We start from the raw sequence: 15,000 nt of genomic DNA, 5'->3' as shown, positions 1-15,000 counted from the left end.
TTTAGGGGGTGAAAGGGGGGTGAAGTTGGCACTAAATCGATCTGCCAGGATATTGGCAATATCCTTGGGATCAGTATATTTAATGCCATTCTGTTGTAGCTCAGAGCAGATCTGAGCATTGCCATTTAGATTCTTGGCATAACTATAGAATGCCTTGTGGTTGTCTTTGGAATCTTTGGCAATTTTATTTTCATAAGTAGCTTTTGAGGATTTTATGAGGGATCTCAGCTTCTTACTGAGGCTGGTGAGGGTGTTTTTTGCATCCTGGGATTTTCCTCTTTTCTGCAACAGTTTCTTCCTTCTGTTGTATAGTTTGTTTAAAGCAGGGGACCACCAGATTGGCTTCCTTTTTTTGGAGAAGAGCATCTTGGTTCTATTTGGGATGGCATGATTCATGCACGAGTGGATGTGCTCATACAGTGCCTTAGTGTAGGATTCTGCAGTCGAGCTTCCAGATCCCGACTGCATGTGTGTTGTGAAGTTTGTCACTTCTTACTTCAGTAGCATGAAGTTGGCTTTGGAGAAGTTTTTTAAGGAGGTTTCCTTACTGGGGGGTGGGGGTGGGATGTGGATGTGAAGGGTGATTTGCTTATGGTCAGTCCTGACCAATGAGGGGGTGACCAGTGGTGTGGAGCATCTATATCCCATGTTAGTAATGACCATATCTAGGATATTGGAGCCCCTGGTGGGACAATGGATTAGTTGATCCAGGGCGTTGGAATTTATGAATTCCAAGAACCGTTGGGAAAAGGAGTTGGTACCCGAGTAGTTTTCCCAATTAATGGCAGGGTAGTTGAAATCACCCAGTATTAGGGTGTTTGGTTGTATCTTAATATTTTCCAGCATGTTTAGGAAGGTGTAGTGAGAATCTTGGGGTATGATGCGGGATCTGTAGCAAGCTACAATTTGGATTGCAGTCTTACCTAGTGTTAGTTGCACCTGAAGAATTTCAGATGTATGTATGTATGTATATATGTATATATATATATATATATATATATATATATATATATATATATATATATATATATATAGTACTGTATATAACATTAAAAGTGGAATTTTTCAAAACTTATGCAATTTTGTTTTTGCCTTTCTTACTATTAGTAAAACTTTTTAACATTGTTTATTACTTTAAATATTTCAGCTATAGCAGCATAGATTTCTAGAACATACCACAGAATCCTGGCCTTCGCCACTGTTGTGGAGGTGCTCCTAATGCTTGGCAGTGATCAGCATATGAATTCAAGGCCTGGCACAGACTTTTCATATAACCACCAGTGGCACACAGGTCATATACACAGCTCTGTAGAACATCCTGAGAGGGAAGAAGACTAATGCATGTGCTAAATGGACCCTGAGGGTCTGTAATTATACCGCAGTAGTTATTTCCAGAGTACAGAGCTTGACTGTCAGGAGTACAGTCTAAACATAATCCATTACACTCATCTCTGCATAATGTATCATTATCAGGCACTCTCCAGCTTTTGGCAAACTCCTGGTCTGAGTGGGTCAATGTGCCATATGATGTTAGGAAGTCATCAGACCTGTCATTAGTTAGTGTGCCACACAGTCCACATGTAGAGTTGAAATAACTCAGAGGTACAGAAACAGTGACATAATGGTATCCATCATAGCTGGCAACCACTCCAAAATCTGTAAGGACGGTGATTGAAAAGCCACTCTTATAAACCCGGATTTTCCCACTCATTATAGATACAGGAAGAGAAGATCGTATGTTGTTTACCTGCAACAGTAAAACAAACATTAACAGATGTATAAAATATAGTAATATACTACTTAATATTCTTAATATGCACTTAAATTATTTAGGAACATTTTACAGTAAATATTATAGATGTTGCTTGTTCTTTTACTGTAAGAAATTGTCAGCTGAATATGTACAAGGCAGGCTTCAGGCTGAGAAGCTTCAGTGTTTACCACTGATATGTGACACTAATAAAATAACTGTCCATATAATTCTTCTCACCCTCTTTGCTCTCCTTTCCTTCAGAAATGTATTTTACTGGTTCATCAAGGTTATGACTGAAAATGTCTCTTGGCTAACATGCTTACCTTATTAACAAATTAAACAGATACTTTTTCAATATGAACATTATAATTTCTCTATCTCTTTAAGATAAGTTAAAGGTCCAAAATGTTCCTTTCTATTTAATTGTTTCTCATAAGTATGTCTGCTTATGAAAGTCATATTGTAACCTAGTAAACAGTTATTTCATTTACTAGCAAGACAAGTTCTGAATAGTAGCCTGTTAGTACTGTGCTTTGCAACCTTTTTACTGATTGTATTCAGTTCACATGACTATGCACCACATACGCGCACATGCATACACACACACACACACACACACACACACACACACACACACACACACACACACACGCACACGCGTGCAGTTGTGCAGGCACATACAGCTATACCTCTCAACTGTTCAGATTTTTGCAGAATGTCCAGATTTTTAGTTCATATGTTTGGCTGCGGTGGTGCAGTGGTAGCATTGTTGCCTCACAGCAAGAGGTTCTCCCGTTCAATTCTCAGCTGGAGCGCCTTCTGTGTGGAGTCTGCATGTCCTCCCCCCAGTGGAGTAGCATTTGAAAGACATGCGTGAATGGGCGTGCCTTCGTTGAAGGTTGGGTATTGAGCTGGCACCTTGGCACTGTAAAAATCTACTACAAATCATTAGTGGACTGGATTTCCATTGTGGCGACCTCTAACTGGGAAAAGCCAAAAGAAAAACAACACATTTGGCCCTTTCTTCATAAAATTTTTAGTTTTTTGCCAAGTGCCAAATCACTGGGGATTGAATTTATTAAATAATGAAAGACATTTGATTTTCAGACTTCATATCCTTCAGAAAATACATGGTAATGGAAATGCTGTTATTTTAGCAACTCTCTAAGTTCATAAGAGCAATATTTAAAATCCGTCCCCATTTTTGGTCCTTTGTTCCCCCATTATTTGTAGCTCTGTCCAGATGTCTTGTGCTAAGAGGTTGAGAGATATGGCAGATACATCTGCACACTTATACAGAGACATCCACACAGGCGGATAAACAGAAGGACAGACAGACATATGCATCCATTCACTTAAAGTAATCCATAGTATTGCTGACTCTAAGTGGATGTTTTACATTCTTTATTAGGATTGAAAAATGCTACCCATTTAGGTCAGAAAGCAAATTTAGCATACAGATAACCCTTGACAACAGAAAACATACTTATTTAGTGAATGCTATCCTCGGCTGGGGTACACACAAACGAACTGAAGACACCGGCTCCTAGTGAATAATAGTTCAATCAAACTGGAACGAGCACTCTAATGCACAGTAGCATATCCACAGGTTCCAAAACAATGTGAAACCAACTTGTTTAAAAAAGAAAAAACTATTTATTTACCAAACATAAAGTTAAGCTCTTTTCGTCCCACAAGTTGGGGTGCCTTCTGTGCAGAGTCTGCATGTCCTCCCTGTGGTCGTGTGGGTTTCCTCCGGGTGCTCCGGTTTCCTCCCACATCCCAAAGACATGCTGTAGGTGGATTGGACACTCTAAATTGGCCCTAGGTGTGAGTGTGTGCATGTGTATGTCTCGACACCGTAAAACTCCACTGCCAATTATGAGTGGACAGGTGACCCCTAACTGGGAAAAAAGCCAAACGAAGAAGAAGAAGAAGACTGTAGATATACTGGACTGCTGTTTCAGAGAATAATGGTAAAGAACCTATGTAGGCAATAACATTATTGCAGCATTTAATTTCAACATGTGCAAGACAATTAGCTGTTTCTCTTCTACAGATCAGGGTGTTATAAATGAAATAGTGAAATAAATGTGGTTCACTAGTCACCACTCTTATAATAAAGTTCAAACTGTTTCAAAAACTGTGTAGTTAAAACATGCAGCCTTACCAAGACCTGGTCTGTACTATCTCGAGTCATGGTAATTTCATTTCCATAAGCTATCACCCTCACAAGTCTTGTCCAGGACACCATTAAATTTCCTCGGTTCTCATTTTTAACTTCAACCCTGTAGCTGGTGAGGTCTTGCCTGTCTGGGCACAGCATTGATAACACATATGTGCAGGTGCCCTCAAAATGAAACAGCTGCCCATCAAAAGTGTAGTAATGAGGATCTCCGGATACTAAGCATGTTTTTGAGCCAATTGATTCACAAACATAGTACCAGGAAGATAGCTGGCATTGCTCATAAGTAGAACAACCTTCATCCTGGCAGATGACAGTATTGTTTTCTGAGCATCTACACTTCGATCTACAGGTACTGTCTTTCCAGAATACATCACCGGTTCTCAAAAAGTGTGCTAGAAGCAAAATAAAATAGCATTATTTCATTGTAGATTGAGAAAGATTCAATCCCTTAAACATGATGAAAAAATATCATTTAGAATAGTGTGTCTTCTAAAACTGAATTCTGTTCTAATCACCTGTGATATATTTTGTACTAATGGAATATTTTAAGAAGTCATTTATTTATGATTCAGATATTATTTAGACTGTTGCAGTAGCATTTATTAAACATAAAAATAAAATTAAGTTGCATCATACATCTCAACTGTCCAGATTTCTGCAGAATGTCCAGATATCTGCCTCATATTTTAAATCTGTTCCTCATAAAATTTGTGGTTTTCTGGCGAATCATTGAGGACTGAGTTCACTAAGTAATCACGGACATTTGAGTTTCAGACTTCATACCCTTCAGAAATATTTAAAATGTATCCCTGTTTTTTGGTCTGTCTCCCCCCATTATTTTTGGCCTTGTCCAGATTTTTTGAGCTCAGCAATTGAAAGGTATGGTTTGTACACTGCAAGAAAATTCATATAGGTTCATAGGTATGTACTTAGCTAACGACCACTGGGGGCTTTTTAAGCCTAGGCATGTATCCCAAATCTCTGACAAGTTATGGTACCCCTGATAAGTGTAAGCAGGGGCTTTTGAGATGAACCATTTATAGGCTGCCTGTGTTCATTAGAGACATCAGTGCCAAACCAGGGATGAATTTCCTGTTTTCCATCCAGTTGTCCAAATTACACTTGAATTGAGTTAGAAAGGTACTCAGTTTCACAAGGATGTTCTAGATAAGGGGTAGACTCTGGGATATATACCTGTGTCTGCACAGGTCCTGTTTATATTACATGCAAGGTTTAATTTTGTAGAATGGATAATTTTGGTCAATCTGTTCCTGTTTATTTTGTGGATATGCAAGAGGTACATCAGAGTAGGGTCTTACAATGGCTTGTATGCCAGGCATAATGTCCCCTCAACAGGCTGTAAGAGGTAGAGTACAGGGGCAGGGCTCTGAGGTGTTCTGCACACAACATGCTACTTACACCCTGCACTATTTTAGAAAGGAACATCTGTGGACATTCAATGGTTGGATGTACCTGGTTAGGTACACACCAAAGGGGGCATTGTACTCAATGACAGGTGTAATTAATTTTTAATACTTTTGCATATAAATTGCACAACACAGAATGATTTCCTCACTACTGTAGACATGTGATGGTCAACGGCTCGGCTAGATTACAGTCTGTGTGTCCCCAAGTCTCTGTTAAATAAGTAAAGTGATTAATAGGTAAGTATTAGGCTAGCTGCCCTTGCAGGCCATTTTGAGCTGAGTCAAATTTTCTTTAAGGGTGAGAATCAAACTGTGTACCTTGTGTCTGTAGGGTAAACATTTCAACCATTATGCCACACCCCCTTTAAATTAATCTGTATACCACTACTTGTTTACCATGGCCATGGCTAGCTTCATGATTATGTTTATGTTTTTCATTCAATGACCCTTAGTACAACCTCTTCCTTTTCAGATACTGCACACTAAAGCCTCTTCTCAGATATTGCACACTGAGCACATAGGTGGTTACTAAGCTTATGACCCCAGAGGGCCTTTTTAAGATTAGCTATGCTTCCCAAAGGTGAGAATCAAACTTGATACGTTTTGTATATAAGGTAAGCACCTTAACCATTATGCCAACCTTAAATCCACAAGGTGGATGGTGCAGTCTGTACAAATGGTGCTCACAGATTCTTTATACAGCCACATTTCTGGAGAGGAAAATGTAGAATTATGAAAAATCTGTCATATTGCTAACAGCAACAAGATGAGTTTTTCTTTGCATTCTGGTTCATAGATCTGTGCTGATATGAATAATAAAAATATTTAATGTACATGGAAACTTTAGAAACATAGTTTCTAAATGTTCAGCAGCTTTTGCAGTTTTCACCCTAACCTACAGTTGCCTGTTCATAGATTTCAACAAGGCCTTTCAAACACCCTGTGGTAGGACTTTTTATAGTTGGTGATGGCCAAAATGGGGCTTAGCATGGAATTTGTGAAGTAGTATTAATTTCTATATGCCAATCCACTAGGACAGGTGATTATTAATATTACCCACACAGAGCAATTTCCACTGTATAGGGGCCGTCATTAGGGATGCACAATATATCCTACATCATAAATTTGTATGGAAGAAACATTAAGCCTCTCCATTAGGCAACCTTATCCATGCTGGGGCATACACCTTTGGGTATGGAAGTTGAAAATAACCTTTGGATGACTATGTCCTCTTTATCTCACTGTAGACATTGTCCTCCCAGACATTTTATCTGAGTTGATTTTATTTACTAAATTATCAGGATTGTCTGCCAACTGGGAAAATCTTTTTCCCTGTTAACACACTCCACTTCCTGTGTCCATCTGTGAGCAATGACACAAAACTGCTGTATTAGGTGGGGTACACTTTAGAGCTTTCTAGATATCCAAGTGGAATTACATCTATCACTATCATATGGGCTAATTTAGCACTCCTCACTCACAGATTAGAAAATGAAAATCCCTTCATCTGAATTTTATGGCTAAGATTTTTGTCAGTCAAGATGTTCCTGCTCCTAAAATATGTGTATATGAGTAGATATCCTCCCTCAGTTAATAAAAGCAATCTAGTTTCCTAATTACACTCAGTGATTTCAGAATTTCTTTGGAATGACCAAACTTCTAAAATAGCCAGGTAGAAATGATTTGTCAGTATGGGTAGGGATTGGTATGGGCTTCTGAATTTAGCCTTGTTTGAAAGTGTTGCTTATCCAGGTCATGTGATTCAGGCTGGATGCACACCACATTTGATGTGTATTACTTGAGATGGCACTCACACATTATATAAGTTGGCAGTCCATACTGTGAATACAGAAAGGTTTGAAGCTTTTAACGGGAATTGTAGAGGCAGTTAGAGGCTCATAGGATTGTATCTGATAATAGCAGTGGAATAGTTAAAATAAGATAAAGAAGGCAGCCACCATTGTCAGTTGTCAATCAGACATTAAAGCATTACTGGCAACTGAATGCAGGTATTGCTTCTGCAGTCAGGAATGAAGTGCTTTAGTACTCTGTGTGTGATACAAACTGTATGAAGTCCCCAAACACCAGAGTGTCTTTTTTTCTTTTCTTTCTTTCTTTTTGTTTTTTTGCTGAATAGCTCAGGACACCAGGATTACTTTCTATGGCCAGTTCAGCTTTTTGACAAACTAGTAGTCATTGATAATAGTATCTTTTGGTTTCACTGGATCACTCAGGGTATACGGTATATTGATCTGAGTTTGACTTTTGCACAAGAACTCAGGTGGTTAACATTTGATGAGGTATAGGAGATATATCAGAATCCAGAATTTAAATGGTGGAAGTACCTTCAGTTGATCAATATATCCTATAAACAATTTATAGTAGCTGTTGCTACTGATCTAACTTTAACATTTAAACTAGAGATGGCTATCCCCCCCCCCCCCACCTTGGCTGCTCTCCATTAAGACACTGCTCTCACTAAGCCTTAGTGAATATAGGAAGCATAGATGTGGACTCTGCACATGCCCAGTCAGAAGTACTATAAAACATTACAGTATTTGATCAGGCATAGGTCCAAGACTGCACATGCCCAGTCAGAAGTACTATTAAATACTACATTATTTGATCAGGCGTAGGTCCAAGACTGGTCATTAAGCGCTCGACATAGTTTTCGTCCTGCTATATTTTTTATATAGTTCTACAAGGTGCACACGTGACAGTTTATTTCCCTAAGATATATGAAAGAAGGTTAGGGAGAGCAGTAATTACAGGTTATGCAATGCTGACTCTGAAGTACATACTTATGTTAAGAATGTGCAACAAAGTCCAGCCATTGCGGGACAGAATGGTTTCTGTCATAACTCATGCAGTTAGGAAACCTATACACCAATTATCCAATCTCTTATTCCTGATTCTTGACATTATGGACACACCAAGATTACTCAATATTTTGGAAAAGCAGTGGTTGCTGGTTGTACAAAATACAGTGGTGATACTGAAAGACTATCCCTTATAACTTGCACTGTTATGCTTATAGACTTAAAAGATTCTGTGGTCCCAAAGACTCTTGGTAATTTTGATAAATAGTAGACAATTTTCTTATTTTGTTGAGACAATCATATACACTAGTAGGTGTTGCTTAATCTGTTATAATGTACTGAATAAAGAAGGAACTATAGAAAGAAAGAGAGAAAGAAAGAACTTGTAGTATCCCTAGTCAGCTAGCCTTTGTGACTTTGGCTGTACCCATGGCTTTTTCAATGCCTTTACACTTACCAAGTTGACCTGTGTTGTCCAATGATAACTTTTAAATTCCAGTTTTTTAGAATAGAACTGTCTGCTAGTCACAAGTCCATGTTATTGTTAGCAATTGCTTTTGAATCATTTCCAAAATGTATGTTGCTGCTGTCAGGTATGTTATGAAAATGTAAAATCCTACAAGTTCCTGTTATATCCACTTTTGTGGTTATTACAATTTAGTAAGAATATTATGAAAACAAAGTAGCAACACCTCCACATTTCAGTAATAGAACTAACCCTAAAATATGTTTAGTTATTCATTACCATTATAAACACAGCCTCCAGCAGCACTAAACAAATCTGTTCTGAATACCCATCGGCCTGGATTGTTGACATTACTTGTTGATTGAATGTTCAGGATGCTTGGGGTTCTGGACCCTGGGATGCTGAAGTAATGTGTTGAATCTCCACTGTTAAAACCAGCCTGTAAAATAAAAGTGAAAGGCTAACTGTTTCAGCTGTGCACATGTTGCTATGCCACTTTCATCTTGAGCATCATGTTACAGTTTTATGTTTTAATAAAAAAAATTAATAAAAAGTAATAGTAAAACTTTTATGTCACTGCCACCCCCATTTACAGTTTCATTTAAAAGGGCAGAGCGGATGATATATAAGATATGCATGGATAATACAGTGGATACAGAAGAGCGTTTTATGGTGAATTAGAATGTGATTTATACTGCTTTTGTGATAAGAATTTAAGAACTGTTGCTTTGGAAATTGCAGCATTTGTTGACAGAGTTTCCTGTAAGTTAAATGGGGGTGGGTCAATACATTTAAAATAAATACATACAGTCAGCCTTGTGGTTAAACTCTGACTAGGAGAAAATGATAAATGCTAACATGAACATCAGACCCTGCATACCCACTACACATGGCTCCCAGTATAGGCTTACTGAGCTTCTCAGATGAAAATGGCTAGTCATGTCCATAAGAATTATAAAAGTATTATAAGTGGTTTTAACATAAAGTATACAAGAAGTTACCAGATCATAAGAAAAGATAACACAAGTATTTTATTTTATTTTCAGTTTGTTAACCAGAGTTATTTTAGTCTCATCCCAGGGGAAAAACACAATAGATACATGATATTATATACAAAATGCAATGTATATATACATATGTATATATGTATATATATATATATATATATATATATATATATATATATATATATATATATATATGGGTTCCCTTTAAATAATTGAATGTTCAGAACATCAAAGTTCTGATCATCGAGACCAGAACATCGATGTTCAGAACATCGAAAGTTTAAAGTGGAAGTGCCAGGTAAGTGAGATTGTGGAATGTTGGGTGTGTATGCAGGGCAGCAAGGTGCCCTGCATGTTGTGAGTGTGTGCCATCTGAGTGTTGGCATTGCAGGTAGGGTACGGGAAATCTCCTGTTTAGCGCTACTGCATATAGTAGTAAACGGGAGATTTCCCTTACCCCACTGTAGTGTGATCTCTGAGTTGGAATATTAAAGTAGGAGGGGTGTGGGGCACAGCCCCCCACATTGGGGGGGGGGGGTGCATGGCTGCATAACATAGTGTTTATGATTTTTTTTTTTACAGTTCATTTTGAATTTTCGTTGTTCTGAATATCGATGTTCTGGTCTCGATGATCAGAACGTCGATGTTCTGAACATTCGATTATTCAAAGTGAATCTATATATGTATATATATGTATATATATATATATATATATATATATATATATATATATACCCAATACACATACCAAGACCAATCCAGCACTCAAAGTAAAATCCAAACAGCCATGGTGGAAAAAACGTTTATTAGGCTCGCCTGCCCAACTCAACACTGACCGGTAGCCGGTTTCGCTCAAGGCGTCATCAGTGCGCCTTGAGCAAAACCGGCTACCGGTCTGTGTTGAGTTGGGCAGGCGAGCCTAATAAACTTCTTTTCCACCATGGCTGTTTGATTTTTACTTTGAGTGCTGGATTGGTCTTGGTATGTGTATTGGATTTGTATTGGATTCTGAGCACCTTTTAATGTACCGCGCAGTTTTTCGTTGGAGGTATATATATATATATATATATATATATATATATATATATATATATATATATATGGAAGCACTTTACATAATCGAATTACTGAAATCTCGAATGTCATATGGTCGAGACCATATGATCGAGATTTCAGTAAATCAAATATGTAAAGTTTTAAAAAATAACACTTTACTTACCTTAAAACATTACGTGCACACAGAGGCAAGGCTTCTTGTATGCTCTGTGTGTACGTAATGTTTTTATCTTTTTTGTGGTGTTGACAGGAAGTGGGAAATCTCCCGTTTTGCGCTTCCGCATACAGCTCAATGTGGGAGATTTCCCTTTTCCCCACTGTAGAGCGATCTCGGAGTTGGTATATTTAAGTAGGGGGGGGCGAAGCCCCCCTGCAAAAGCAATGTTTGACTTTTTTTTTTTGGGGTTTCATTTTAGAAGTTCGAGTTTCCAAAACTTGATCTTTTGGTCTCGACCATATGAAGTTCGAGATTTTGGGAATTCGAGCTTTTAAAGTGAATCCATATATATATATATATATATATATATATATATATATATATATATGTAGATATATAGATATATGTTTGTATTATATATGGAGTGAATGTCAGAGTTGGACTGGGGGTATAAAGACATTAGATATATAACATTATATGCAGAGTGACTGACAAAACAATATATATACATGCATTATATACAGAATAAGATGAATATGAGAGTTGGCATGCTGTTAAAGTTACAATGAATAGTAGAGTCATGACAAGCTATGTAGAGCAAAGTAGTGTAGTAACAGGTTAAATTATACGACCGGATAGAGGTCAGTTTTGTTTTCCTTGAGTCTTGTAATGTGCTTTTAATTCCGATTAGAAAATAGAATAACAGGATCTTTTAGTAAAGAAAGGAGAGATTTCCATGATTTGGGACCAAGAACTGAAGAAAGCATGATTGGTGCACAGAAGCCTAGTTTGGGTAGTTTGGAGGACAGAAATGAAATGAGAAAGTGAATTTTTACATGTGCCACCATTCTGTCCTGCAAACAAGCAAGGGATAGAATATTATACTGCCAATTGCAATGACTGGATTCACTATCCACTAGTGACTAGTGGCAGACAAGCCTACAGACAGCGCAATCAGGGTTATAAGATTATATTTCATTTATATCTGCAGACTATGTATTGTGACCTAAGTAAATAATGGTCTACTTGTATTGCATGAGTGCTAATTGTTTAGGTTTCAGAAGTACCACCACTATTGTGCAGTGTGCTGGCATACAGCAGGATGGCTTACTAAGGTACACTGGTATCCTGGCAACATCTCTGAGACTCATGTGAAATGGGCTGAATCCATTAACCTTAGAGCAACTTTATTAACTGTACTTGGGTATAGTGGTTCTGTGAATGCACACCAAGAACTTTGAAGAATTTCAGCTATTTTGCTATAAATTTGGCTGTACTGGCAAAAGTCTTTCTTAATTTCCATCTATGGATTAAACTACTTAATTTCAAACTGGTGGTGGAAAGATGATGTTTATTGGGGAATGTTCATTCATTATCTGATAGTCCACTTCATCTACTTTAGGGTCTTAGAGTAGGAGGAGTCTATTCCAGAGCTAATGGGTGCACTAAGTGCAAACAGGGTGAGCATCTATCTCAGGCTGAAAACATGCATGTACACACACACACACACACACACACACACACACACACACACACACACACACACACACACACACACACACACACACATACACACTGTGCTGACTTTCACTTGACACACACCAATGGGCAATCAGGAAAATTGTCATTTCAGAGATGGCTTTGGGATGTGGGAGGAAACTGAACCATTCAATGAAAAGTCATATGATCACATTGACATCATACAGAACCAAACAGTATAAGGCAGTCATTTTAACGTTTATGCCACTGTGCTTCTATATTACAGCTTGCAGAAAACAAAATGTGAAATGCCTGTGCTTGCCAGAGATATGTAGGAGCTATTCAGGATAACTGTAAATTAAGATTATAATTGGTAAAATAACTGCTAGTGTTTAGATGTCTCTCATTCACTTATCACAGATTCATGACTTTATTCCCAAAGCAGCTGCCAGACATTTCATTTATTCTCTACAGGATAAACTTTAAAATATATTGTTTTGTTTAAAAATAGTGAGTATAAATACATGATTTTTTGCAAACTTTTCTAAATAAGCTTCCAAATAACATACAGAATTGAAACTGAATTAATTTTTATGTATTCATCTGCTGAACACTTGTTAGCATTCGTACTGCAATGCTGTCTGTCAACACATTAGTTTATTTAAAATAATGGGTATTGCTTGCTTATTTCTGAAATACATGCAATTTATACATAATTTTGAAAATAAAAGTAGTGTGTGTGTATATATATATATACACACACACACACACACACACACACACACACCCACACGTAGATATATATATATATATATATATATATATATATATATATATATATATATATATATATATATATATATTCTGGAGCAATCAGATATAAGTCCCAAGTGCTACATCACCTTACCACACCAACTGAGATAGGTCCACCTACTTCATAAAACTCCTAATCTATAATGTCTCTCTTGATACAGTAAAGAATTAATAACTTGTGCTTTTTGCCTTGTACTAAAATGAAAGCCATAAAGAATGTGAGGGAGCATTCTCCTACATTTGGATATGCTGTCCTTGTGATCCATGATACTTAAGTCATGTAATACTGGGACAGTCTTTATACCTTGACATTAGGGCATACATCATACTAGTGTAAACCAAGCTGCTTAAAGCATATTGCACTCTTTGTTTCTCTTCCTTTACTGCTGTATTGGGGTGGTGTATGATAATTTGGTCCTTATATTACATTTACAGCTATTATTGTTAAAGTTGGTCTTGTAACCTGCCTCCAATAACTCTGCCCAAGCATACAAGGCATTGTGTGTGTACACAGTGCTAACCAGACAGAATTTGCATTTTATTTAAATGACCTCCATAAGCAGCTCATTATCCATCACCCTAGAATGTCATGTGACATGTGGCTGATAAGACCAATTTGATAGCATAGGGAAAGGCATTTGGTAACTTGTTATATTGCCCAGGTAAGCATTTATTAAGTTCTATATAGGGTGAGAAATGGGATCAAGGTTAGGGACGGGAACTACTATCAATAAAGCTCCATAGATAGAGCTAGGCAAGAAAAAAGAGGCATTAGGCCTTAATGGAGTTAAACCAGCAGTAAAAAGCATGCAATCAGCAGGGAACCATTTCACTACAGCTAAGTCACTTCACTCAGGATGAAAGTGAGGATTGTGTAAGCAAGAGTTTAAAACTAGGATAAAGGAGACTTTCAAGCTCTAAGTAGGGTAGTAATAGTTGTAAGGCAAATAATATATAGCCTTATAAAGCAAATGTAAAGCCTATTTATATTAGCTTATGCAAATTTGTATGGATTGTATTATAGTAAGAACTGAATTTTGGTCAGTTAGTATAATGAAGATAATCACCAGCTCAAGGACATGCTAAGGCTGCACAGTGAAAAACCTCATTAGTGGCTCATTATCATGACTCTAAATCAAACCCTCCACTAGCAGAGCTCAGTGTGCTAATGTTCTCCCTACACGTCCACACATCATGGTAGCACAGGCACTCCCTATATTCAGGTACACATACCCTGCTGGTTCCACAACAAGCAATTTCAAGTGTATGCTTGTAGTTTCACTCACTTTACACATTTACAGTACATTATCCAGTGATAGCTCATATTATCTAACAACATGGCTTTTAATCCTATTGTCTGGTCATTTCAATGTCAGACTGTCTATCTTTTGTCAATAAACCATGCAAGTCATCAAGCTCACAATCTTTAACTCATTTGCATAACAGGCAGTAATTTATGTCAAATAGTAGCTGTTTTGGCTCACATTTTGCTTTAAATTTCTCTTTTATGGCTTCTAGCTCATCTTTTTCCTTTAGTTTAAGGTTCAAAGTGTTAAACTCTCTTATAGCTTCCTTGCTTGCAGCATGTGGAAATATTATAAACTGTACTTTTTTGGCTTTTCGGCCATTCCTGGTGAAGTCAAATACAACTCAAACTCCTGGAGTCAAAGCTATCACCTTTGAGACAAGTTGCCATGTTGGTTTAGAGATGTATTTATTCTGAGCAAACCTTTTCTTAAAGGAGGAGTTGTGAGTTAAAATTTAAATATATTATTACTTTGTGAGTGAGATGTAAGATAAAAAATGGTCAGGATTGAAGCTTTATGTGAAATTTA

At 37.3% G+C, this 15,000-nt stretch overlaps 1 protein-coding gene across 1 annotated transcript in view; it reads right to left on the bottom strand.

Moving 5' to 3' along the window:
• LOC122808385 (alpha-tectorin-like) overlaps positions 1-15,000 on the bottom strand; it is a 209,722-nt gene that overhangs the window by 92,883 nt on the left and 101,839 nt on the right. Inside the window, exons 6-8 of the mRNA XM_044079351.1 lie at positions 8,933-9,092; positions 3,924-4,333; positions 1,177-1,747 (exon numbers count right to left, since the gene is read on the bottom strand). Coding sequence (XP_043935286.1) covers positions 1,177-1,747; positions 3,924-4,333; positions 8,933-9,092 — 1,141 coding nt within the window. The remainder of the gene's footprint in view (positions 1-1,176; positions 1,748-3,923; positions 4,334-8,932; positions 9,093-15,000) is intronic.

Source organism: Protopterus annectens, chromosome 8.part0 (assembly GCF_019279795.1).
Source record: "Protopterus annectens isolate FY-2018-M chromosome 8.part0, PAN1.0, whole genome shotgun sequence".
Classification (NCBI taxonomy): Eukaryota; Metazoa; Chordata; order Ceratodontiformes; family Protopteridae; genus Protopterus; species Protopterus annectens.
This window is presented reverse-complemented; position numbering and strand designations above follow the sequence as displayed.